The sequence below is a fragment of the Heterodontus francisci genome, chromosome 8 (assembly GCF_036365525.1).
Source record: "Heterodontus francisci isolate sHetFra1 chromosome 8, sHetFra1.hap1, whole genome shotgun sequence".
Taxonomy (NCBI): domain Eukaryota; kingdom Metazoa; phylum Chordata; class Chondrichthyes; order Heterodontiformes; family Heterodontidae; genus Heterodontus; species Heterodontus francisci.
The window spans coordinates 121,615,855-121,643,074 of NC_090378.1; the positions used below are offsets into that span (position 1 = coordinate 121,615,855).

At 44.1% G+C, this 27,220-nt stretch overlaps 1 protein-coding gene across 1 annotated transcript; it reads right to left on the bottom strand.

The window, feature by feature from the left end:
* Positions 1 to 9,503: 9,503 nt before the first annotated feature.
* LOC137373258 (centrosome-associated protein 350-like) lies at positions 9,504 to 21,841 on the bottom strand. Its single transcript, XM_068038108.1, has 5 exons — positions 21,776 to 21,841; positions 21,303 to 21,511; positions 12,889 to 13,028; positions 10,532 to 10,611; positions 9,504 to 9,673 (listed from the first exon to the last, which is right to left on the bottom strand). Exons 2-5 carry the CDS (start codon positions 21,507 to 21,509, stop codon positions 9,504 to 9,506), a joined length of 597 nt encoding a protein of 198 aa, XP_067894209.1. The 5' UTR covers positions 21,510 to 21,511; positions 21,776 to 21,841.
* Between the last annotated feature and the right edge of the window lie 5,379 nt (positions 21,842 to 27,220).

The following is a 27,220-nucleotide window of genomic DNA, read 5'->3' on the forward strand; positions in this document are numbered from 1 at the left end:
AGCCACTCAGTTGTATCTAGTTGCTACAAAGTCAATAAGGAATGAAACTGGACGGACCACACATCATTGACCTGGGCACCAGAAATGACAACGACAAATCCAGTCCTGTCAACCCTGCAAAGCCCTCCTTCCTAACACCTAGGGATTGTGCCAAAATTGGGAGAGCTGTCCCACAGACTAGTAAAGCAACAGCCTGACATAGATATACTCACGTAATCATACCTTGCAGATAATGCCCCGGATACTGCCATCACCATCCCCATCCCCGCCTATGTCCTGTCCCACCGGCAGGACAGAACCAGCAGAGGGGACAGCACAGTGGTATACAGTTGGGAGGGTGTCCTCAACTGTGACTCCAGACCCCATGAAATCTCATGGCATCAGGTTAAACATGGGCAAAGAAACCTCCTGCTGATTAACACCTACTGCCCCCCTCAGCTGATGAAGCAGTACTCCTCCATGTTGAACAGCACTTGGAGGAAACACTGAAGCTGGCAAGGGCACAGAATATACTCTGGGTGGGAGTCTTCAATGTCCATCACCAAGAGTAGCTCGGTAGCACCACTACTGACTGAGCTGGCCAAGTCCTAAATGACATAGCTGCAAGACTGTCTGCAGTAGGTGGTGAGTGAACCAATAATAGGGTAAAACATACTTGACCTCATCCTCACCAAGCTGCCTGCCACAGATGCTTCTGTCCATGACAGTATTGGTCGGAGTGACCACCGCACAATCAATGTGGAGACGAAGTCCCGTCTTCGTATTGAAGATACCCTCCATCATGTTGTGTAGCACTAGCACCGTGCTAAATGGGATAAATTTTGAACAGATCTAGCAACTCAAAACTGGGCATCCATGAGGCACTATGGGCCATCAGCAGCAGCAGAATTGTACTCAATCACAATCTGTAACCTCATGGCTTGGCATATCCCCCACTCTATCATTACCATCAAGCCGGGGGATCAACCCTGGTTCAATGAAGAGTGCAGGAGGGCATGCCAGGAGAAGCACCAGGCATACCTCAAAATGAGGTGCCAACCCGGTGAAGCTACAACACAGGACTACTTGCCTGCCAAACTGCGTAAGCAGCATGCGATAGACAGAGCTAAGCAATCCCATAACCAACGGATCAGATCTAAGCTCTGCAGTCCTGCCACATCCAGTCGTGAATGGTGGTGGACAATTAAACAACTAACTGGAAGAGGAGGCTCCACAAATATCCCCAACCTCAATGATGGGGGAGCCCAGCACATCAGTGCAAAAGATAAGGCTGAACCATTTGCAACAATCTTCAGCCAAAAGTCCTGAGTAGATGATCCATCTCAGCCTCCTCCTGAAGTCCCCAACATCACAGATGCCAGACTGCAGCCAATGCGATTCACCCTGCGTGATATCAAGATACAACTGAAGGCACTGGATACTGCAAAAGCTATGGGCCCTGATAACATTCCAACAACAGTACTGAAGGCCTGTGCTCCAGAACTTGTTGCGCCCATAGCCAAGCTGCTCCAGTTCAGGTACAACACTGGCATCTACCCTGCAATGTTGAAAATTGCCCAGGTATGTCCTAAGCACAAAAAGCTGGACAAATCCAACCCGGCCAATTACCGCCCCATCAGCCTACTCGCAATCATCGGTAAAGTGATGGAAGGTGTCATCAACAGTGCCATCAAGCGGCACCTGCTTAGCAATAACCGGCTCAGTGACGCTCAGTTTGGGTTCCGCTAGGGCCACTCAGCTCCTGACCTCATTACAGCCTTGGTTCAAACATGGACAAAAGAGCTGAACTAAAGAGGTGAGGTGAGAGTGACCGCCCTTGACATCAAGGCAGCATTTGACAGAGTATGGCATCAAAGAGCCCGAGCAAAACTGAGGTCAATGGGAATCAGGGGGAAACCCTCCGCTGGCTGGAGTCATACCTAGCACAAAGGAAGATGGTTGTGGTTGTTGGAGATCAATCATCTGAGCTCCAGGACAACACTGCAGGAGTTCTGTAGGGTAGTGTCCTGGGCCCAACCATCTTCAGCTGCTTCATCAATGAGCTTCCTTCAATTATAAGGTCAGAAGTGGGGATGTTCGCTGATGATTGCACAATGTTCAGCACCATTTGTGACTCCTCAGATACTGAAGCAGTCCGTGTAGAAATGCAGCAAGACCTGAACAATATCCAGGCTTGGGCTAATAAGTGGCAAGTAACATTCGCGCCACACAAGTGCCAGGCACTGACCATCTCCAACAAGTAAGAATCTAAATATTTTCCCTTGACATTCAATGGCATTACAATCGCAGAATGCTCCACTATCAATATCCTGGGGGTTACCATTGACCAGAAACTGAACTGAAGTAGCCATATAAATACCATGGCTACAAGAGCAGGTCAGAGGCTAGGAATCCTGTGGCGAGTAACTCACCTCCTGACTCTCCAAAGCCTGTCCACCATCTACAAGGCACAAGTCAGGAGTGTGATGGAATACTCTCCACTTGCCTGGATGGGTACAGCTCCAACAACACTCAAGAAGCTCGATACCATCCAGGACAAAGCAGCCTGCTTGATTGGCACCCCATCCACAAACATTCACTCCCTCCACAAGAGACCTACAATGGCAGCAGTGTGTACCATCTACAAGATGCACTGCAGTAAGACACCAAGCCTCCTTAGGCAACACCTTCCAAACCTGTGACATCTACCACCTAGATGGACAAGGGCAGCAGATGCATGGGAACACGACCACCTGCAAGTTCCCCTCCAAGTCACACACCATCCTGACTTGGAACTATATTCCCATTTCTTCACTGTCGTTGGGTCAAAATCCTGGAACTCCCTTCTTAACAGCACTGTGGGTATACCTACCCCAAATGGACTGCAGCGGTTCAAGAAGGCAGCTCACCATCACCTTCTTAAGGGCAATTAGGGATGGACAATAAATGCTGGCCTAGCCAGTGATGCCCACATCCCATGAATGAATAAGAAAAAACATGTCCAGGAGCTGACACAGAGTCTCTGTCTATCTCTCTCTCTCTCTCTCCATCTCACTCCCTCTCTCTCTCTCTCAATCTCTATCCCGTCTTCTACCTCTGAAGGTGTTCTATGGGTGTGAGTGTTTAATATAAGGTGGTGTTTGTCAGTATATTTTCTCTACTGTATGGTTTATGAACATGGTGAGAGGGGATAAGGGGTCTGTTCTTTGATGTGCGGCAGTGATGTCTGTCCCAGTGACTCAGACTGTGATGCTGTTGTTTTCTGTGACTGACACTATGATATCGATTGTAATTTCACTCAGTGTGACAGGAGGTTACATGGCTTGATCAGTGGTGAGGGCGGAGCAGACTGAACAAGGAGCTGTAATCATCAGTCACTGCCGAACACCTTCACACACACCGCACAGTCCGGAAACTTCTTCACTAAATATTCTTTCAGCTCCTTAATTACAGCCCTGGATCTGAAAAGGGAAAAAGAGAAAGACATCTTTTAGAGAGGGTCCTGGACACAATGTAGACTGTGCATTACCCACTAATGACACTACCTCCATATTTAACTCATTGTTTAAACTCCAGCACACCTCCTGTTCCAATCCACATGTTTCAGCCAAAAAGCAGTATAATTCTACAGCACAGGAGGAGGCCGTTCAGCCCCTCGTGTCTGTGCCAGCTGTTTGCTCGAGTAATTCATGACTAACATCTCAGTTTAATATCTGTTTTGGGGAAGTTATTTGAATCTGTTATTAGGGACAGAATGACTGACAAATATAAACAAATATAATGTCTCAATTCATTCTGCATCTGTCACCTTCTGCATTCCACATTTTCACAGCCCTGTGTATGAATTTATTTGTTTTCAATTTTAACCCTCAAAAGAGTAAGCCACTTTATGCATTGTGTGGTGCTCTAGCCAGCTGCACCAGTTCATTAATGCTGACAGAAGACTTTCACTCCATCATTCTGGGCTGGATTCTAACCCAGGTCCCAAAGGTGAGAGGACAGTATTCTACCCAGTACCGTGCAGCCCCGGCATAAATCATTTCACAGCAAGTTGTTATGTCGGTGGATACTTTACCTTGCTAGTATTAAGAGTGGACTGGGCTTTCTCCAACACTCACTCCCTTCATCACTGGTGCACAGCGGCAGCAGTGTGCACCATCTACAGGATGCACTGCAGCAACTCATCAACTCTCCTTTGACAGGACCTACCACCTAGGGGGACAGGGGCAGCAGACCCATGGGAACACCACCACTGTGGGTTTCCCTTCAAGTCACACACCATCTTGATTTGGAAATATACCACAGTTCCTTCACTGTCGCTGGTCAAAAATTTGGAAACACCTGCCTGGCAATGCTGTGGGTCTGCCTGCACCACATGGACTGTGGCGGATCGGGAAGGTGGCTCTCTACCAACTTTTTAAGGGCAATTAGACTACACTGCTTGCTACAACCTCAAAACATTCCATGAGATTCGTCAATTAAGATTTGCCTTTCATAAATCCATGTTGACTCAGTCAAAACACATTATGATTCTTTAAGTAAAAACTGAAATGTTGAAATACTCAGCAGGTCAGGCAGCATCTGTGGAAACAGAAACAGAGTTAACGTTTCAGGTTTGTGACCTGATGAAATGACACAGATTACAATGTTAACTGCTTCTCTCTCCACCGATGCTGCCTGACCTGCTGAGCATTTCAGCATTTTCTGTTTTTATTTCAGATTCCCAGCATCTGCAATATTTTGCTTTAATGATTCTTGAAGTGTTCATGCCCCTAATAATAGATTCCAGCATTTTCCCATGATCTGACACTTGAACATCTTAATTTGGGGGAAATTCTGCTCAAAGAGTTTGTCTGACACTCCCATTTCTACATCTCTTGTCACAAATACTTTGAATGACTGCAGTGCAGTAGATGCTTTATCAGGAACAAACAGCTGCTCAGTCCAAATATGGCTGCCAAGGTCTATGAATTTGCATTGTCCCTATGGTCTGCATCTCAGGCCTTAAATCCCCACCACCCACCTTAACTGGCTACACGCAGGTGGTAGGTCTTGTGTGGTGCAAGATCCAGGGCCACATCAATACTGAAGTGTTATGTAACCTGCCCCTCACCAGAGAACCATGATGACACAGAAACTGCAGGGCTGTATAAAACACAGCAAATTGTTACAAACTGTGCACATGTGTCTGCAAGAGCAAAGAGGGAAGAGGTAAAGCCAAGTGCGTTAAAAACATCCAGTGAAGATCACTGATTCAAAAGAAATCCAAAAGAAGTCAACCAAACAAAATCTGATTTCAATCAGTGGGCTGTGGAATGAGTATAAAATGGACATCAAAGTAGATTTATTCACAACTCTCCTTAAAGAGATCGCTGAGAAAAGTGAAAATTCTCAGCAGAATATATCAAATACAATCCATCATGTAGAGGAGGGGATCATTTCAACTGAAGACCATGAGCGACAGAGAGCCATGCAGACCACCTTCGAGCTTCTGAAAGTTTACTTGCAGAAACTCAATGTCAGTAACCTTGCGTCTGGAAATATTATGGGGGCTCTAATTGGACGATTGATGCTGCACTGTGCAGACAGTTCGCTACCTGTGTGACAGATGGCCCTGGTCTCTGTGTACACCATCCTGTCCATTCAGTTATAATATGAAGGTGCTGATCTGGATCAGCAACAGGAGCAGCCAGAGGATCTGAACACACTCAGAGAACAGTTAGACAACAATGACCTTTCAGTCCTCTTGCAAAAATACCATCAGATTGCAAAGGTAATTTCCAAGAATTTTCCCCATAACCAGCTGTGCAACTTGCTCCTCATGGTCTTTAAAGGACTGTCTGACCAACACCCCAGCTGTTCCTTTGCAGCCGCTGTGCTCGTAAAAATCATCATTAAAGGTGAGGCAGTGATCCACGGGACCAAGTCTCAGAAATACTAGACATGCTGAGGGTTGAACTGGAGTCAGTTCCTTATGAGGATTCAAAATGTTCTGTTCCATGTAGTTTCACCATTTTGTCCTGGCACAATATACTAGCAGTTGTGTCCCATCTCCTCAGCTCCCTGGACCCATTGGAGAAATTTGTCAGAGACGTGTGGAGATCAATGGCCAAAGACACAAATGTGCAGTCAGGACTATTAAGTAGCTGGTGTACACACTTGAGAAAAGAACCTGCCCCATCAATGGAAACAGAAAACCCTATTCAACCGCTGTATCACTGGCTGCCATCTGCAGGTTGTCTGAGATTATCACTAAGCCTGTGTTGGCAGAGGTGCTGAATACATTATTCCCACTGATATTCAGTACCCTAATTATTTTGTTAACCAGCTGCGTTAATATTTCTCTGTTCGATTGTTCAGATACTGAATCGCAGCAGAGAGATTTCACAGCCCTATTTCAAACATCACCAAGTTGCGATCTGTATAAGAAGTGTGTACAGACACTAAAGGTCCTTCCAGGCCAAGCAACAAATGGAGGCGTCATTGAAAACATGAATAGAAATGGAGGATGGTGCCAAAATGATGAAGCTGAACCACTTCGACAAGGGGGTCGTTCTGCTGGCCACAGCAATGGCAGAACATGCTGGCTACAGTCTGCCTCATATCGTGAACCAACTGGCTTCTCACATCATTAGGCTCCAAGACTATCAGGCAGTTAAAGTAATCACCTCCTCGGAGAACTGCTGAAAGCTCCACTGCTTTCAGAGCTGTAGCTCACAGACACTGTGCTAAACAGTTTGATAAGGTATTTGCTGTATGTCTCTCCTGTTAGCCGGTTGTTGTGTGTCTGGGTCCGGAGAAATATTAACTTTGGAACTAAAAGACAGTCTTGGAGCGTGATGGACACAATGATTAGCCTGTTGGGGAATGAGCAGAACTCGGAGTTGCTAATGCATGTGGTGCTGTCGTACCTGAGTATTATCCAGTCAATGGCAAACACCATCCAGCTCTTTGTGGATCCAAATCTTACCAGAATTCAGCCACTCTTTGGGGCAGAGTCTGAGAAAGTGCGGGTGGAAGTATTCAACGTGTTGGGGAACTTGACCAAGTGTGGAATTGGAGGGTCCACATCTTCCATCTCCCAGCAGGTCCATTCCAACCTGGTGCACTTGTTGTTGCACTCAGATGGAAAGAGTGAGGAGATCACCTGATCTTGCAGTTTAACACTGTGGATGATCTTCCCACTTATTGGATGTGTGAAGGGTTCTTGTTTAATTGAAAGATATCTAGAGAACCCCAACTGGAGTTACATGGACTTCCTCAGAAGCATCTCATGCCAGTTGGTTCAAGATTTCCCAATGGGTGAATTCCTATGCCATGGATTGTGAATCATTTTTCAACAATGACCAGGAGCAGCTCTGAGATCACGCAAAGGCCTTTTCAACTTTCCTCCTGAGGCAGCCAGCATGTGACCGACTCAGCCGGTGGAGAAATAACGGATGCGCTGAGGATCATCTTCAAATCCTCACTGGATATGGGAGAGGTGCCAGAGGGTTGGAGGTCTGCGAACGTTATACCACTATTTAAAAAAGGTGCGAGGGATAAGCCAAATAATTATAGGCCGGTCAGTCTGACCTCAGTGGTGGGTAAGTTATTCGAATCAATTCTGAGGGACAGGATAAACTGCCACTTAGAAAGGCATGGATTAATCAGAGATAGTCAGCATGGATTTGTTGAGGGAAGGTCATGTCTTGCTAACTTGATTGAGTTTTTTGAGGAAGTAACAAGATGGATAGATGCGGGTAATGCAGTGGATGTGGTCTACATGGATTTTAGTAAGGCATTTGATAAGGTCCTGTATGGCAGCCTGGCCAGTAAAGTGAAAGCCCATGGGATACAGGGAAATGTGGCAGGTTGGATCCAAAATTGGCTCAGTGAGAGGAAACAAAGGATAGTCTGGTTGGGCATAGTCAACATGGATTTATGAATGGAAAATCATGTTTGACAAATCTGTTGGGAGTTTTTTGAGGATGTTACTAACAGAATTGATAAAGGGGAGTTGGTGGACGTGGTATACTTGGATTTTCAAAAGGCCTTTGATAACGTCCCCCACAGGAGGTTGATTAGCAAAATTAAAGCAAATGGGATAGGAGGTAATATACTGGCATGGATTAAGGATTGGTTAACAGGCACAAAACAGAGTAGGAATAAACGGGTCATTCTCACATTGACAGGCTGTGACTAGTGCGGTACTGCAGCTTTCAGGGCTTGGGCCCCAGCTGTTCACAATATATATCAATGATTTGGATGTGGGGACCAGATGTAATATTTCCAAGTTTGCGGATGACAGAAAACTAGATGGGAATGTGTGTTGTGAGGAAGATTCAAAGTAGCTTCAAGGAGATTTGGAAAGACTTTGTGAGTGGGCAAGAACGTGGCAGATGGAATCTCATGTGGAAAAATGTGAGGTTATCCACTCTGGTAGGAGGAACAGATGTGCAGAGTATTTCTTAAATGGTAAGAGATTGGAGAGTGTAGATGTACAAAGGGACCTGGGTTTCCCTGTCAATAAGTCACTGAAAGCTAATATGCAGGTGCAGCAAGCAAGCAAGGCGGCGAATGGCATGTTAGCCTTTATTGCAAGAGGATTTGAGGACAGGAGTAATGAAGTCTTACTTCAATTGTATAGAACCTTGGTTAGACCACACCTGGAGTATTGTATGTAGTTTTGTTCCCCTTACCCTAGGAAGGATATTATTGCCATAGAGGGAGTGCAATGAAGGTTCACCAGATTTGTTCCCAGGATGGCGGGATTGTCCTATGGAGAGAGATTGGGGAAACTGGGCCTGTATTCTCGAGAGTTTCGAAGAATGAAACTGAAACCTACAAAATACTTAAAAGGATAGATGCAGGTAATATGTTTCCCCTGGTTGGGGAGTCTAGAACCAGGGGACACAATTTAAAAAATAAGGGGGAAGCCACTGAGGACAGAGATGAGGAGAAATTTCTTTACTCAGAGGGTTGTGAATCTTTGGAATTCTTTATCTCAGAGGGCTGTGGAAGCTCACTCATTGAGTATGTTTAAAGCAGAGATTGACAGATTTCTAAATACAAGTGACATAAGGGGATATGGGGATCGTGTGCGAAAAAGGCACTGAAGTAGATGATCAGCCATGATCATATAGAATAGCGCAGCAAGCTCGATGGGCTGAATGGCCTACTCCTGCTCCTATGTTCCTAGACTGAATTTGGAGTAAACAAAATGCTGCTAAAAATAAACACTTGAAACCTTAATTATAAATGAAACAAAAAATATCACTATCAGAGATATCCAAGAGCAGGTATGAATCTAGGCCTGCTCACAGAACAACTGAGCTTTAAAGTAATGTCCAACATCACCAGAGAGGCTGTTCATCAAAATAAAGTCAGATTTATCAGAAGGTTTAACTTGTCTTTTACATGTAACCTTGTCTAAGACCGAGGCTGAGAGATATCTATTAAATCAGTTTATCAATTCAGTATATAAAATAGTACAGCACTTGAATCTGACAATAGCATCTCCTATGAAGTAAACCTCAGTTGCATCAGATTCCTGGAAAGTTGCATCTTTGAGAAATTTTTTGTCGCAAAGTAGAGAGAAACAAATTGTTTGACCAATCTCGACTATCGAAGATTGTGGATTTGCTTCGGTCTGATGCTTGCAGTTCACTGAGGCAATTAGATTTCTGCCCTTCTGGACTTGATAATCTTTGGTCTGTAACAAACACAAGTAATTGGTGTGACTCAATCACTTTCTATAAAGAATGAAATTGTGTGTGTACAATACACTTCATGTCCTCAGGACCACCACCAAAGCACCTGACAATAAATCAAATATTTTTTGAAATGCAGTCACGGTTGTAACGTTGGAATCACGGCAGCACAGCAAGGTCCCACAACTAGCAATAAGATCAATGACAAGATAATCTGTTTTAGGTGTTTACTGAAGGATAAAAATTGGCCAGGACACTTGGGAAGAACTCGCTACACTTTTCTTTTACATCCACCTGAGAAGGCAGACGGGGCCTCGGTTTAACATCTTCAACAAAAGACAGCACCACCAACAGTGCAGCTCTCACTCAGTACTGCACTAAAGTGTCAGCCTGGATTATGGGATTCAGGTCTCTGAAGTGGGACGTGAAATTATTTTATCCATGTAAACTTGCAATGACACCACTTGAGGATGTAGTTTTGAAAGCTATTGCATTCTCAGTAAAGGAACAAAAAAGCCTTATTGAAACAATATTTGGATTTTTTTTTAAAAAGCCAGTCTGGTGATGGCACATACAAGTTCAGAACTGAATGCGAAAGATCTAGATACAAGGGAGAGTAGGTGAACTGGAGATCAGTGCAGCAACCGATTGCAGAATTACCAAAAACATAAATATATCAGCTGCTGATTTACACTGGCTTTCAATATGAAGGCTGACTGCTTGCTCCTCAATACATCAAGTCAAAATATTAAAATGATAGTAAACATTTTCTAGAGCTTTTCAATCCTACACTAACTTAGCTGTTTAAAGGCACAACCCCTGGGGTCCAAATCTATTGGTGTGTGGTAACAGGTACATACCGTGTTTGGCAACGGAGCCCAACGATGCTTTGGATCTTTCGCCCTCAGTAAGGGATTTCCAGCTCTTTGCAGATTCAGTCCTGAAAACAGAAAACAAATTCTAACTTAGAGCTCGGCAGCGTAAATCATATAGTCCGTGCAGTATAACCAACTTAGCTATTTTCACTGATGGATAAATCCAGTCAACCCCTTCTTGGACTGTGGTGCATAAACAGGCAGTCCCCATACTAAACAGCATTTCCCAATCTTTGCCTAACCTTCCAGAGTGTCTGTGATAGACACAACTGGTAAACCAACACTGGCCTCCTAGTCAGAACCCTGAAACTGTTGTGCCACTATTTCCCAGCAAGCTTTTCTGACTTGCTTTTCACCTTATAACCTGCCCTGCTGGTAACACAGCTGATGTCTCTGGGTAATAGTCACATTTTAAACTGCAAGAACACAGATTTCTGCACTGCTGCCTGGAGGAGTTATATCAGTAAAAAGGCAATCAGCTATCAAAAATGTCTTCCAGGGAATGTAAAACAATTCCCACTCTGGGCCATAATGAGTTGAATAAAATGACAAAAGCAAAATACTGCAGATGCTGGAAATCTGAACGAAAAACAGAAAATGCTAGAAACGTTCAGCAGATCAGGCAGCAGCTGTGGAGAGAGAGAAATGGAGTTAATGTTTCAGGTCAATGACCTTGCATCAGATTCTGATAAAAGGTCACCAACTTGAAACAGCAACTTTATCATTGAATAAAAATGAACCTGAAACACCAGCAGTAAGAAAGGTACCATCCTGATCTAATATTACAATCACATTTCTGTGCTGTGAAATACAAAATGCTGGAGAAATCTACCATGTTTCAGTTATAAAGGAATTCCAATTTTTATTTTCCACACACATTTCGCTCCATGCACTTAGTCACTTTTGATGCGTATTAAATTAAGATGCCAAACAGTTGCATCGTCCAATCTTCTTAAACCAGTAGCATACAAAGCTTCGGTTAAATGACTGTCTGCTATCAACACCCGAAAGAGGAGAATATAATTGCAGCACTTAGCACAAACTAATTGAAGGAGGTATTGGGCCTGGTGCACACTGTGTGGAAGCATTGGGTCAACCTGAAGTTGAGTTTCTGTCTTGATTGACACTTACTCCTTCCCTCATCATTGGCTAGACCATGGTGAAAGGAGAAAGTGGTAACATGGTGGAATGGATTCTTTTGACACTGAAGGTTGCTACAGAGCAGTACTCAAATATGTAACCGGGCCTCCAGGCTGGAACAACCAGCTCTTTAGACAATAGTGTGTGATGGAGATAGGGTAAACGGAAGCAGCAAATAAATTCAAATTTCAAGTATGAAAGGGTGTTCAATATGAATGGAGAAAAGAGTCATTGTCCATTTCAGTGCATGGAACATTACAACCTGGGGGCAGGAGATGAGAGTATACAAATGGCAGTTTACAATCCCAACAATACACGGATTTTGTGGAAATACTACACTCCCAGGACTGCCTCATGGCACATCCCAAAACTCACCCAATTGACCTGCCCAGGTAATGTATGAACATTAACATTTTGGAGCAATTGCATAGGTTTGCTTTCAAATAAAATTATTGAACAATGCTCTTCTTTTCTGTCATACAGAATGACCTGATCGGTTTTGCATCAGATATACAGGCTTGTTTTTGGAAAGGTTTTAAACTGTTGAGAGGAACATTAGTTATAACTATTAGGAAAGGTTGAACCGACTGGGGGTCTTTAATCTAAAAAAGAGAAGGCTGAGGTGTGTCCTGATGGAGGTCTTTAAAATATGAAGGGGTTCAAATAGGGTAAACATAGAGAAGATGCTTCCACTTGTGGGGGAGACCAGAACTAGGGGCCATTAATATCAGGCAGTCATGAATAAATCCACAGGGAGTTCAGAAGAAAATTCTTTACCCAGAGTGTGGAGTGGAGAGTGGTGAGAATTATGGAACTGGCTACTACATGGAGTGCTTAAGGTGAATAATATAGGTGTATTTAAGGGCAATCTAGATAAGTACCTGAAAGAAAAAGGAAGAGGAAGCACTATTAGGGTCAGATGGTGTAAGGTGGGAGGAGGCTCAGGTGGAGCATAAATACCTACATAGACCTGTTGAGTCGAATGGTTGGTTTGTGTGCTATAAAGTCTAGGTAAATGCACAGCTTCCCCAACATAAAACTGCAAGATAACTGGGGACCCTTCAACCACTAACTTATTTCGACAACAGGAATTCCACTCGGGTAGAAGACCCACCATTACTATCATATTTATCAGATAAAAGTGCAATAGAAGAGACAATTCTTCAGAAGATTTTCCAATTAGCACCCAACACTGACAGTACCTCTGTAGAGAGAGTGGTTTAATCTTGGGTTTCTCAGTACCAGTGGAGTACAGGTTTTTGATCTGCGGTTTGGTTGAGCAGGCCACATCAAGGTCTTTACTTAGTTCAGCCTGGGTCTTCTTAATAAATTCATCATAGGACTGGTGAAGACAGAGACACAGAGAGACATGTGAGGTCAAACATTCTGATTTAAAGAACCACAAGTCAATCATAGTTTGCTAACTGCACCAGACAAACTGCAAAACCATTTCTGAATAAAAAAAGTGAATTTTAGCAGCAAGTAAAACTAATCACCCAAGTAAGTAACTAAAAAGATTAATGGGGGTGACAAAATACCTGGATGGTCATATGGTGTCAAAACCAATCTGTTAGTTAAGGGTCCCCCCACCCTACCAAACACTTAACACACAAAATCCCAACACTACAACAACCTCTAATTATCCAGCATTTAATATAGCAAAATGCCCCGAACTGCTTTAACAAAGAAGAAGTGGGCATTGAGCAGGAGGGTGACAGCCTACGGAGAGGCTACCCAAGGTGCCATTGAAAAACATAGATCTTCAGGAACCTCCTGAAAGTAGGAAGTGATGTGGCAATGCAGATGGATTTGGGAAATGGTTTTGAACGAGCTTTGGACATAATGTGGAAGACTCTGCCACTAACGGTGGAGCAGAGACAGACCAAAAGAGAAAACCTATTTTTGAATAACATCTTTCTTGCCCGCCGGACATCCCAAAACACTTTATAGCCCTCAATGATTTTCTAATTAAAAATTGTAAAAGCATCTACTTTGTAGATGCTGAGTTGATTTTGAGAATATGAATTATGTGCAACTGGCTGAATTGCAGCTTCTGCAGTGACTGATGTTCTATCGCCAGCTGAAAACTGGCTAGACAGTGTGGGGTGTCAGGCCCTTCCACAATAGTCTCACCTCCAGTTGTTTAAGGAGGCTAGCCTCCTGGGCTTTCAATCTCTCCTTCTGACGTTTCTTCTGTTCTTTTTTCAGCTTATCTGCCTGTGTGGAGTTTGCAAGTTCTCCCTGTGTCTGCGTGGGTTTCCTCTGGGTGCTCCGGTTTCCTCCCACATGCCAAAGACTTGCAGGTTGAGAGGTTAATTGGCCATTATAAATTGCCCCTAGTATAGGTAGGTGGTAGGGAAATATAGGGACAGGTGGGGATGTGGTAGGAATATGGAATTAGTGTAGGATTAGTATAAATGGGTGGTTGATGGTCGGCACAGACTCGGTGGGCTGAAGGGCCTGTTTCAGTGCTGTATCTCTAAACTAAACTTATCCACAATTGACTTGCGTTTCCTAAGCTCATCCTTCAGAGCACGGATTCTGCTTTCAATATCACTCTGGTCTGATGTTGTTTCTGTAAAGAATCCACTCAGGTTAAGATGATAACAGTTTTACTTACAACCACACTCATGTAGCAATAGCACTCAAAATCAAATGCAGTAAGGGAAGGAATCCACTTTGAAACTCAATTATGTCCTATGTCCATGTGTTTAAAAACAGAGATAGTTATGCTTAGTCAAATCTCCAGTTAACATGCATCCAGTCTCTGCACACTAACATTAACTGATAGAGATAAATGTAAATCCACATCTGTATAACTCCTAGATTCACTCATCATAACCTCTTCAGTAACTGTAATCAGACCCGCAGTCCCGCTGTACACACTGACCGAGCGGACCCGCAGTCCTGCTGTAAACTCTGACTGTGTTGTGCACTGATCTGGTCAGACCCACAGCAAGTCAAAAGGAACAGAAATTAGGAGCTAGTGGCTAAAAGCTTTGTGAAAGAAGCTGTTTTAAGGAGAATGCTTACGGAGAAGAACAATAGGGTTTTGAGGCAATTCCAGAATGTGGGGCCTAAATTTTGGGAAGTATGGCCATGAATGACGGGGAGAATGAAGGGACAGCAGGGGGTGGAAATGCACACGAGTTCAGCTCAAGAGTGCCTCGGAAGGTGGATGGAATCAGTGGCTATGTCAGTATTGGATGTCAGAGAAGCAGTGTTAGAAATCGGAAGCAGTGAAGGAGATGAAAGAGGTGGTGGTAAAAGCTGGTTGTTGCCACTGTACAAATGGAATCTTACTGTGCATTGGTTTATGTCCCCAAAGGACAGCATGTAGATGAGAAATAGGTAGGGGAAACCAAGATGTGGGAGCAGGAAGAGAAATCATTGCAGGTGATTCGCTGGCCACTACTGGAATGCTAGGAATGAAACCAGGTGAGGGCAGTCTCAGGCTGGATGACAGAGAAGCATTGGAGGAGGATGGTGTGGTCAACTGTGTCAAAGGCAGCAGACAGGTCGAGTAGGATGAGAAGTGATAATTAATGACAGTCACAATCATAAAGAATGCCATTTGTGACTTATTGACAAATGTTTCGATGCTGTGACAGGAATGGATACCTCACTGGAGAAGTTTAAACATGGAGCTGTGGGAAATTTGGGCAAGGATTTGGGAAGCAACAACACGTTCAAGAACTTTGGACAGGAAAGGGAAGTTGGAGATGGGCTGGTAGTTTGTAAGGACAGATGGATCAAGTGTGGGTTTTTTGAGGAAGGGGGTGATGCCAGCATATTTGAAATGCTGTTGTATGTGACTTGGAAAGACACAAAAGGATGTGAGATTGGGATGGGAACCAGAATGTGAATGGAAAGGGAGGTGATCAGAAATGGTCGTATCTTTGATTGACGTGATGGGAGGTTTTTTTAATTCTTTCATGGAATGTGGGTGTCTCTGGCATGGCCAGCATTTGTTGCCCATGCCTAATTGCCATTTCAGAGGGCAGTTAAGAGTTAACCACATTGCTGTGGGTCTGGAGACACACATAGGCCAAACTGGGTAAAGACTGCAGATTTCCTTTCCGAAAGGACATTAATGAACCAGATGGGTTTTTACGACAATCGATGATAGTTTCATGGCACCATTACTGAGACTAGCTTTCAATTCCAGATTTTTATTAATTGAATTTAAATTCCACCAGCTGCCATGGTCGGATTTGAACCTGTGTCCCCAGGACATTAGCCAGAGCCTCTGGATTACTAGTTCTGTGACAATACCACTACGTCACCACCTTAGAGAGGCTAAGTGAGACCACATGGTATTATACAGTATTTACAGCACACATAGGACTTCAGCCCAACAGCCATTGCTTCTACTCCACACAAGCTTCCTCGTGGTAAAGTTGAGGGATTGGCTTTGAATATGGGCAGCAGAGACTGTGTACAAATTGGTTGTATTGTTTGCACTTTAAAATTAATTCACTGGCCATCATGTGTTTTCGGATGTCCTGAAGACGTGAAAGATTTTATAGAAATCTAAGTTATTTCTGAGTATACGGGCGCATATACATTTCTTGACCTCACTGTGGCCTTTGACAGAGGTAAAGAACTAGAAACTAGCCAGCTCCTGTAAAAGGTAGCATGCAGAGACCTGAGGGATTGGCATACAAAGAAGTTATAACATGGAAACAGGCCATTCGGACCACTAGTGAGTATCAGCATTTACCCTTCACACAAACAAACAGTCCTCATCACAGACTATCTGGTCATTATCACATTGCTGTTTGTGGGAGCTTGCTGTGCACAAATTGGCTTCCATGTTTCCTACATTATAACAGTGACCATGTTTCAAAAGTACTTCATTGGCTGGAAAGATCCTTGGTATATCCTGAGGTTGTGAAAAGTGTTATATAAATGCAAGTCTGTCTTTTCTTTTATTTACCCACCCTGTTCCCATATTTCATCCCAATTTTCTTTATCCACCTATCTAGTCTAATCCAGACTTTCACTACCACAAAACTTAAAGTTTATGCAATCTGTCCTCATAATTTAACCCTTTAAACACTGGCATCATTCTAGTGAATCTAGTGAATTTGTCCCCACTCCAAAGCCAATCTCGAGATTTAGGCTATAAAAGCCAAGAGGTAATGATGAGACTATTTAAACCTGAGGACCTCAGTTAGAGTAATGTCTGTAGTATTGGGCTGCACATTACAGGAAGTGTATTGAGGCTTTAGAGAGGATAGAATGCAGATTTAGTCGGATACTATCTGGTATGGGGAAATACAAATACAAAGAAACACTTGAGAATTGGTGCTTTTGGGGGAAATTCAGAACAAGGAAGTACAATTTTAAAATTAGAGCTACACCATTGAGGCCTATTTGGAAATGCTTCTTCACACAAATGCTGCAGAAATCTGCAACTCTCTCTCCAAAAGACAATGAATGCTGGGGGATCAAATGAAAATTTCAAGACTGAGTGATAGATTTTTCTTGAGCAATGATACTAAAGGATACAGATCAAAGGTGGGTAAAATGGAGTTGATCTAATTGAATGGTGTAACAGGGTCAAGAGGCTGAATGGCTGACTCCTGTTCCTATGTTCCTAAAACATAGAATTCTATTAGCCTGCCTTTTATTTTAACAGCCCTATCAACCAAAGGTATTGTGTTTAATGTCCTGTGAACCTGTTCCTGCAGATCCTTGCTCTTCATAACACTGAACCTACTCCCACTCAGAGTATAATTATTGCTGTTATTTTTTGCAAACCAAACACCAAAGTGACATTCAATTCTACCTGCCACTTTTTAACCCATTCCATCATCATCTCAATCTCCCTTTGCAGCTTCCTTTGGTCTTCCAAAGAATTAGCTATTCCTACTACTTTGATACGATCTGCACATTACAACACCACTCCCTCTAGTCTGTACCCAAATCAATGACAGAGTGAACAGAAGTGGCCCCAGAACAAAACCCTGTGGGACACAGCTACCCACTTCCAATCACTCTGGAAAACTGCACTCAATTCCTACTCTCCATTCCCTTCCTTCTAACCAATTTTTTATCCAGTTTGTTATCCTCCCCCTAATTCCATACCCCTTAATCTCCAGTAATCTCATGTCATGCCTTGTTAAAGATTTTCTAAATCCATGTAAACCACATCCACCATATTTCCACATCTACTATCTCAGTCAGCTCTTCAAAAAATGGAGGTTTGTTGAGCACAATTATCCCTTTTGAAATCGGCTCTAACTGCTACTGTTTTAGCTTGAACAACAACTTGTATTTATATAGTACCTTTAAAGTAATAAAACGTCCCAAGGTGTTTTACAGAGGCAATGTAAAACAAGACATGTTACTGAGCCACATCGAGAGATATTAGGGCAGATGACAAAAAGTTTGGTCAAAGAGACAGGCTTTAAGGAGTGTCTTAAAGGAGGAATGTGAGGTAGAGAGGTTTAGGGAGGGTGTTCCAGAGCTTAAGGCCTTTGCAACCGAAGGTTCTGCCACCAATATTGGAGTGATTGAAAACGGGAATGCTCGAGAGGCCGGGATTAGAGGAGCGCAGATATCTCGCAAGGTTTACGGCTGGAAATTACAGAGATAGGCAACTGCCAGGCCTTGGAGGGATTTGGAAACAAGATGAGAATTTTTAAATTGAGGCGTTGTTTCACCAGGAGCCAATGTAGGTCAGGGAGCACAGGGGTTATGGGTGACGGGCATTTGTTGAAGTTAGTAGAGCAGTGGAGTTTTGGATGACCTCAAGTTTACAGAGAGTAGAATATGGGAGGCTGGTCAGGAGTGTTAATTGTATATTAATTGTGTTTAATTGTATGCAGGTGGTGGGCACTCACTTTAGTACCCATAAATCGATACACACTGTAACTGTAGTTAAATAAAAGCAAAATACTGCAGATGCTTGAAATCTGATCAAAAAACAAAGTGCTGGAAATACTCAGCAGGTCAGGCAGCATCAGTGGAGAGAGAAGCAGAGTTAACGTTTCAGGTCTGTGACTTATCATCAGAAACATTAATTCTGCTTCTCTCTCCACAGATGCTGCCTGACCTGCTAAGTATTTCCAGCACTTTCTGTTTTTATTTCTGCAACCGTAGTTGTAGGGTTAGGAGGTTTATGCTTGTAATTAAGGAAATTAATATCAGCAGAGAAAAAGTATTGGAGAAACTTAAGGGACTAAAATCTGACAAGTCCCTGGGACCTGACAGCCTATGGCTTAGGACTCTAAAAGAAATAGCTGCAGAGATAATGGATGCATTAGCTATGATTTTCCAAAATTCCTTTGATTCAGGAATGGTCCCATCAGATTGGAAGTTGGGAATTGTTACACCGCTTTTCAAGAAAGGAGGGAGAGAGAAAACAGTGAACTACAGACTAGTTAGCCTAACATCAGTCGTTGGGAAAATGCCGGAATCTATTATTAAGGATGTCTTAACAGTGCACTTAGAAAAGCACTTTACAATTAGAATAAGTCAACAGGGTTTTACTAAAGGGAAACCTGTTTGACAAATTAATTAGTTATTTGAGAATGTAACTAGTATGGTAGATAAAGGGGAACCAGTAGATGTAGTATACCTGGATTTTAAAAAGGCATTTGATAAGCTGCCGCAGAGAAAGTTAATAGACAAGATAAGGGCTCATGGAGTTGGGATAATATATTAGCATGGACGGAGGATTGGTAACGGAGAGGAAGCAATGAGTGGGCAAAAACAGGGAATTTTCAAGTTGGCAGGCAGTATGTAGTGGAGTGTCACAAGGACCAGTGCTGGGTTTCAGCTATTTACAGTTTATATTAATGACTTAGATGAAGAGACAGAGAGTAACATATCTAAGTTTGTTGATACAAAGGTAGGTGGAAAGGTAAGCTGTGGGGAGGACACAGAGGCTGCAAAGAGATATAGACAGGTTAACTGAATGGGCAACAAGATGGCAGATGGAGTATAATGTAGGGAGGTGTGAAGTTGTTCACTTTGGTCATAATAGAAAAGCAGAATATATTTTAAAAGGTCTGAAACTGGTAAATGTTGATGTTCAGAGGGACTTGGGTGTGCTTGTACAAGGAATGCAGAAAGTCAGCATGTAGGTACAGCAAGCAATTAGGAAGGCAAATGGCATGTTGGCCTTTATTGCAAGGGGATTGGAGTACAGGAATAAAGAAGTCTTGCTACATCTGTACAGGGCTTTGTTGAGACCGCATCTGGAGTACTGTGTGCAGTTTTGGTCTCCACATTTAACAAAGGATATACTTGCACTGGAGGCAGTGCAGAGAAGATTTACTAAATTGGTCCCTGGGATGAGGGGCTGTCCTATGATGAGGGGCTGAGTAAATTGGGCCTATATTCTCTGGAGTTGAGAAAAATGAGAGGTGGTCTCATTGAAACATACCAGATCCTGAAGGGGCTTGACAGCGTAGACACAGAGATTGTTTCCCCTGGTCAGGGAATCTATAACACGGGGGCATGGTCTCAGGATAAGGGGCTGATCATTTAGGACTGAGATGAGGAGAAATTACTTCACTCGAAGGGTTGTGAATCTTTGGAATTCTCTACTCCAGAGGGTTGTGGATGTTCCATGGTTAAATATATTTAAGGCCAGGATAGACAGTTTTTTGGTCTCTCAGGGAATCAAAGGATATAGCGAGCGGGTGGGAAAGTGGTGCTGAAGCCTAAGATCAGCCATGATCATATTGAATGGTGGAGCAGGCTCAATGGACCAGATGGTCTACTCCTGTGCTAATTTCCTGAGTTCTTGTGTATTGTGTAACTCTGTAAATAAAGCAAAACATGTGCAAAGACTGGCTCCAGTTCTATCCTTCGTCAACTGGCTTTCTGGAATAGAACAAGAAGTTCTATTAGAATATCCCATTATATAGTAAATTCTGGAGGAAACAAAGGCATGGATGAGGGCGTCAGCAGCAGAACAACTGAGGCAGGGGCGGAGACGGGCAATGTTACATAAGTGGAATTAAGTGTTCTAATCAGATTTGCAGCAATTTAATTGCTATTTGAAGACTCTAAGATTTCCCTACTAGCCTGTAGTTACCCAGATTAGCACTGTTTCCTTCATTAAAACGGGTTCTATACAGACCATTCTCCAGTCCGCTGGCACACACCCACACTTGAGTCTCTGCCATTTCCTCTTTCGTCCCCTTCAGGGTCAAAGGATGCATCCGATCAAAAGCTGGCAAGATACTATCTTTTACGTTCTCCTTCCCCATCTCTTGAAAGCACCCAGTCATAGAACTCCATGAACACTTGGAGCCCACTGAGGCCTCACCCACATAGCCATTCCCCAGATAGTAGGCCTCAAGTCAATGATACAAACACACACACACACACACACCTCAGCAGGAATACCGAGATAGCCATCAGGAGCAGAAATCCAGGCAGAATTCCTTGCCCCCTCCCCCCCCTTCTGTAGCCCAGAGGTACTGAGGCTAATTGCAGTGCCCCTGTTGATGTTATGATCAGCTAACTTAGGACTTACTAGGATCGAAGCCAGGGAACTTCTATGCTTTATGGCCTTAATACTACATTGAGCAGTTTCTGGACCCATTAGACTATCAGGTAACTGTTTTTTGAAAACATATGAAATATCTCTTACTTGTTTATTGAGTGTTGCCACAGATTCAAAGTCCTGGGAATAGCAATCATCTGTGAAAACACTGTGGTCAGGACTGGTGGACATCCTAAGGACTACTGATGCTGATTCCACATTCTGTGCAGGCAGGCTTCCAACCTCCTCCGGAATAGAACTGTCACTGTGGGCATGGGAGCAAGATGGTGCAGGGCATTCTTCCTCACTGGCCATGTCTGGAGAGAAGAACACTAGTTAGAACACCAATCCCCGCAGTGGATTAGCAGTGACTGTTAGAAGTTAGAAATGCAATTCAGTACAACCGTTTTTCAGCTTCATCCTTCTTTAAAAGTATTCCGCATTTCAGAAGCATGTAGGTGTGGCATAAGGGGAATAAGTCAAGGAACTTATTAGTAGTAGAAACCACACATCCCCAAAAACCTCTTGGTTTCTTGCTTAGACTTAGGGTTAGTGAACTCCACCAAGGCTTGTACTTTCACCTTTCTTGGCAACACTTGTCCTTGTCCTACTATATGCCCGAGGTAGGTCCCTCTCACTTTTGTGAATTCACTTCTCGCCAGATTTACCACTAAAATGAGCTTCCTGTAATTTTTTTAAACCGAGTTTCTAGCTGTTTTAAGTGTTCCTTCCAAGAATAGACTGTATACCAGCACAGCATCAGAATAAACTATAGTTAGGAACACTGACTACCACTTGACTCATTAGTCTCTCAAAGGTTGCCAAAGCATTTTTTTTAGCCCGAATGATATCACTCAGCGCTGGTAAAGATCGTCTGGTGTGACAAAAGCTGATATTTCTTTAGCTTGGGGTGTTAAAGGAACTTGCCAGTATCCCTTTAACAAATCTATCTTTGTATGTTAAGATGCCTCTGCTTGTTAAAAAAAAGGTCTTTGATCTGGGTTCTTTGTTGTCCTGGTAACCAAGATCCTTGTCTTTAAGTGGAGTTGATGTAAGATCACCTGATTTCTCTAATTCCATTTTAAACAACATTAAAACCAGTTTTTAAAACAGTCATGCTACAAAGTCCAGCGTTCAAAACAAGCCTCACACACTCCTCCATTCACCACCACCCTTCACTCACTTAACAAAATTCTTGATCAAAGACTCCTACCTTTCATAAACTTCACCTCACCCTCACACACAGTTTCAAGCCTCACATTCACACCTGACAGCTTGCACACACTGCCGGCTATTCATCAATGACAGGTACATTGCACCACACTCACTGAAACACTTCCCTCTCTCTTGCATGACAAGGTGGGGTAGAACTAGAGACTGCAGCACCTAACCGGCGGGTGTAGGCTCGGCTATATGTCTTCACCTTGACCGAGGAGACAGTGCTTGCAATTATTGGAGTAGCCGTAACTAATATCATGGCCAGAGATGGGGCTGAAATAATAGCAGATGTTCCTACTTAATCCACCTTCTGACATCCCACTTCCCCCTCATCCCACAATCTCTTCTGATTTACAAGTCACAGATAGTGTCAATATGCACCACTTGCTTTCCTTCTCAATCTCCTACCCTTCTGCCTTTCCCCTTTCAGCTACCCAAGAACGGTCACCTGGCCAGACAATGTTATGGGCGTGTCAAGTCCAAGTGCAGCAGGAAACTGATGACAATGAAATATTGTCACTCAATATCACATTCGCAGCCACTAACTCAGATATTGATCAGAGGTGAGATGTGCATGTGGTGAGACACCAGCCACAAGGGAAAGGATAGCACAAGTACCAATGCACTGCAGAGCGAGGTCACATACGAGTTCTGTTGCAGAGGACTCAGATGAGGACTTTGATGGGGCAGAGTACAGACAAAGGCTGTTGGTTCAGCACAATGAAATACTTGGTGCATTTTCAGGTCTGTCAGAAAGCCTGCGGTCGCTAAAGGCCTGCTTGTGTCTGCAAATGAAACCCGACTCAAGCCAAACAGAACTACATCTGACCCGAGCCCAAATTTTGTCCTTCGAATTTTTTCCCACACCCGACCCGACCACCGGAATAAAGTTGTTTATATTAAAGAGGTTGTGCTCTACCTTGGATGAAATCGCTCACTGCAGACCAGTGTGGAGTCCAAATGCACGTTTCCCGCCTTGGCGTCCTGGCTGTTACTGTGTCCGACCCAGCCCGAGCCCGAATGCCGGACTCGGAAGAGCGACCCAACGCGACCCCGACATGTCATCGAGTTGGGTGGGTTCAGGTTGGGTAGCGGTCACTGTCAAGGAACACGGAGGAGCTGGTTCCAACTTGGCAACTTCCAGCACCCAATAACAGTGGATGTTAGAAGGAAATTTCTACTTTTTTTAAAATTTGTTTATGGGATGTGGGCATCATCGGCGAGGCCAGCATTTATTGCCCATCCCTATGTGCCCTTGAGAAGGTAGTGGTGAGCTTCCTTCTTGAAATGCTACAGTCCTTGGGGTGTAGGTACACCCACAGTGCTGTTCGGAAGGGAGTTCCAGGATTTTGACCCAGTGACAGTGAAGGAATGGTGATATAGCTCCAAGTCAGGATGGTGTGTATCTTGGAGAGGAATTTGCAGGTGGTGGTGTTCCCATGCATCTGCTGCCCTTGTCTTTCTCGGTTGCAGGTTTGGAAACTGTCAAAGGAGCCTTGGTGAGTTGCTGCAGTGCATCTTGTAGATGGTACTCACTGCTGACACTGTGCGTCGGTGGTAAAGGGAGTGAATGTTGAAGGTCAGTCAAGTGGATTGCTTTGTCCTGGATGGTGTCGAGCTTCTTGAGTGTTGTTGGAGCTGCTCCCATCCAGGCAAGTGGAAAGTATTGCATCACACTCCTGACTTCTGCCTTGTAGTTGGTGGGCAGGCATTGGGGAAAAAGGTCAGTTAATCGCCGCAGAACTCCCTGCCTCTGATCTGCTCTTGTAGCCGCAGTAGTTCTGTGGCTGATCCAGTTTTTTGTCAATGGTAACCCCAGGATGTCAATAGTGGGAGATTCAGTGATGTCAATGTCATTGAACACCAAAGGGAGATGGCTGAATTCTATGTTGTTGGAGATGGTCATTGCCTGGCACTTAAGTGGCAAGTAACATTGGCACCAAACATCAGTCCAAGCCTGGATGTTGTCCAGGTCTTGCTGCATATGGACACGGGCTGCTTCAGTATCTGAGGAGACGCGAATGGTACTGAACACTGTGCAATCATCAGTGAACATCACCATTTCTGACCTTATGATGGAAGAAAGGTCATTGATGAAGCAGCTGAAGATGGTTGGGCCTGGAGCACTACCCTGAGGAAATCCTGCAGTCTTGTTATGGAGCTGAGATGAAATGATCATCCAATAACCATCTTCTTTCATGCTAGGTATGACACCAACCAGCCAAGAGCTTTCCCCCCACCCGATTCCCATTGTCTTCAGTTTTGTTAGGGCTCCTTGATGCCATACTCGGTCAAATGCTGCCTTGATGTCAAGGGCAGTCACTCTTACCTCACCTCTTGTGTTCAGTTCTTTCGTCCATGTTTGAACCAAGGCTGTAATGAGGTCTGGAGCCGAGTGGCCCTGGCGGAACCCAAACTGAGCATCACTGAGCAGGTTAATGCGAAGCAAGTGCCGCTTGATAGCACTGTCGACGACACCTTCCGTCACTTGACTGATGAGATGGTAATTGGCCGGGTTCCTCCTCCTGTGTTTTGTGTATAGGACATACGTGGGCAATTTTCCACATTGCCAGGTAGATGCCAGTGTTGTAGCCGTACTGGAAAAGTTTGGCTGGGGGCGCGGCAAGTTCTGGAGTTCAGGTATTCAGTACTATTGCTGGAATGTTGTCAGGGCCCATAGCCTTTGCAGTATCCAGCACCTGCAGCCATTTCTTGATATCCCGTGGAGTGAATCAAATTGGTTAAAGACTGGCATCTATGATGCTGGGGAATTCAGGAGGCTGAAATGGTTCATGGGTCATGCAATTTCCAATAATGACCCTTTTTTAACTTCTAGTTGGTTTCCGCCCCAGGTTTTATTCAAGAAGAATCCATGTTTATATAGCACCTATCATGGCTTCAGATACTCAAACTGCCAAAAATATAAGGGATCTCCCATTTAAGATGGGGGTGAGGTGAATTTTTTTCTCTGAGGGTTGTTAATCCGTGGAATTCACTTCTTCAGAGAGCAGTTCAGGCAGGGTCATTGAATATATTCAGGATAAAGTTGGATGGATTTTTGACAGTCAAAGGAGGCAAGTGTTATGAAGGGCAGACAGGAAAGCAGAGGTGTGGCCACAATCAGCCATGATCTTATCAAATGACCTACTTCTGCTCCTAATTTCATGTATGTTCCTTTGTATGTATGTATGTCTTTTCACCACTGCCATTCCACCAGTGCCCTTGCTGTTGCCTGTCCGTCAGCCAGCCCAGATTGCCACTTCCCATACTGAGATAGTGCAGTGTGAAGCTGGGCCTTCTAGATTCAGATACTCGAGAGTGTCCTCCAAGGCCATCTGCAGTCTCCCCCAGTCAAGGCTGCAGCCACATTGGTAGCACTGCATAGGAGCACGAGGACAGTCTAAGCACCTGCAATACAGGCACCAAGGGAATGCACAAGGGTGATCACTTGACTTTTGTTTGGAATATTAGATGTTTTGCTTGATAAGGTCAGTTTGCAATGGTTCTGTGGTGGCTTTTATTTCCTCATTGCTTCCAAGAGGACACAGATGGTCACTAAGGTGTGGGAGTGTTGGTGAATGGGGAATTGGGGTTATGCTCACTGGTACCTCAGTCCATGAGGTGATAACAGACAGCCTGGCTGGAAAGGGGATGTGTTTGCCTCCTGCCTTCCTCCTCCTCAGCCGCTCGCCTGATCCCTGGTGGAAAGGGCTGTGCCCTCATGATGTTGAGGTTGTACAGGATACAGCAGACCATGACTAATCGTGACACATGCTGCAACGAGGGCTCCTCCAAAGTGGTCCAGGCAGCGGAGCCACTTCTTGAACAACCCAATCACTTTATGACGTTTCAGATAGCAAACATGGCTTTTCTTTATATGCAGGCTGCCCATAGTGATAGGTGATTCAATAGACAGGGGAACAGACAGACGTTTCTGGAGCCGCAGACATGAATCCAGGATGGGTTGTTGTCTCCCTTGTGCCAGGGTCAAGGATGTCACGGAGTAGCTGCAGAGCATCCTGAAGGGGGAGGGGGAACAGCCAGCCGTCATGCTCCACATTGGAACCAACAACATAGGTAGAAAGAGGGATGTGATCCCACAGTCAGAATTTAGGGAGCTCGGTAAGAAATTAGAAAGCAGGACCTCAAAAGTAATAATCTCCGGATTACTCCCAGTGCCATGCATAAGTGAGTACAGAATAGAAGGATAAGACAAATGAATGTGTGGCTGGAGAAATGCTGCATGAGGGAGGGTTTTAGATTCCTGGGACATTGGGACCGGCTCTGGGGAAAGATGGGACCTGTACATGCCGGAGGGGTTGCACCTGAAAAGAGCCGGGACAGAGCTCCTTGAGGGACGTTTTGCTAGTCCTGTTGGGGTGGGTTTAAACTAGTTCGGCAGGGGAATGGGGGCCTGAGGGTAGACTCAATTGGAACAAAATCAGAAATGAATATGGAAGGCTGAAAATTAATGGATGAGTCTGGAAGACAGAGGAAACAAAGGTTAGAAAATAAAAAAAGAGTTTTGCAATGCTCAGGGGTATCTATTTTAATGCAAGCAGTATAGAAAATAAAGCTGATGGCACAGATAAACACGTGGTGGCATGATATCCTAGCTATTACAGAAACATGGCTTAAGGAGGGACAGGAATGGCATTTCAACGTTCCTGGTTACAGGATTTTCAGGTGCAATGGGGAGGGGGATAAGAAAGGAGGGGGAAGTATCAATTTTGGTCAAGGAAACTATTACAGCTGTGAGGAGGGATGATATGTTGGAAGGTTCATCAAATGAGGTCATCTGGATTGAG

Coding starts and splice junctions, on each gene's coding strand:
- LOC137373258 (XM_068038108.1), bottom strand. CDS start 21,509: ATGGCCAGTGAGGAAGAATGCCCTGCACCATCTTGCTCCCATGCCCAC. Junction 10,612..12,888: donor AAACCACTCTCTCTACAGAG/GTACTGTCAGTG, acceptor TTCTGTTTTCAG/GACTGAATCTGCAAAGAGCT. Junction 9,674..10,531: donor GGGCTCCGTTGCCAAACACG/GTATGTACCTGT, acceptor TGTTTGTTACAG/ACCAAAGATTATCAAGTCCA.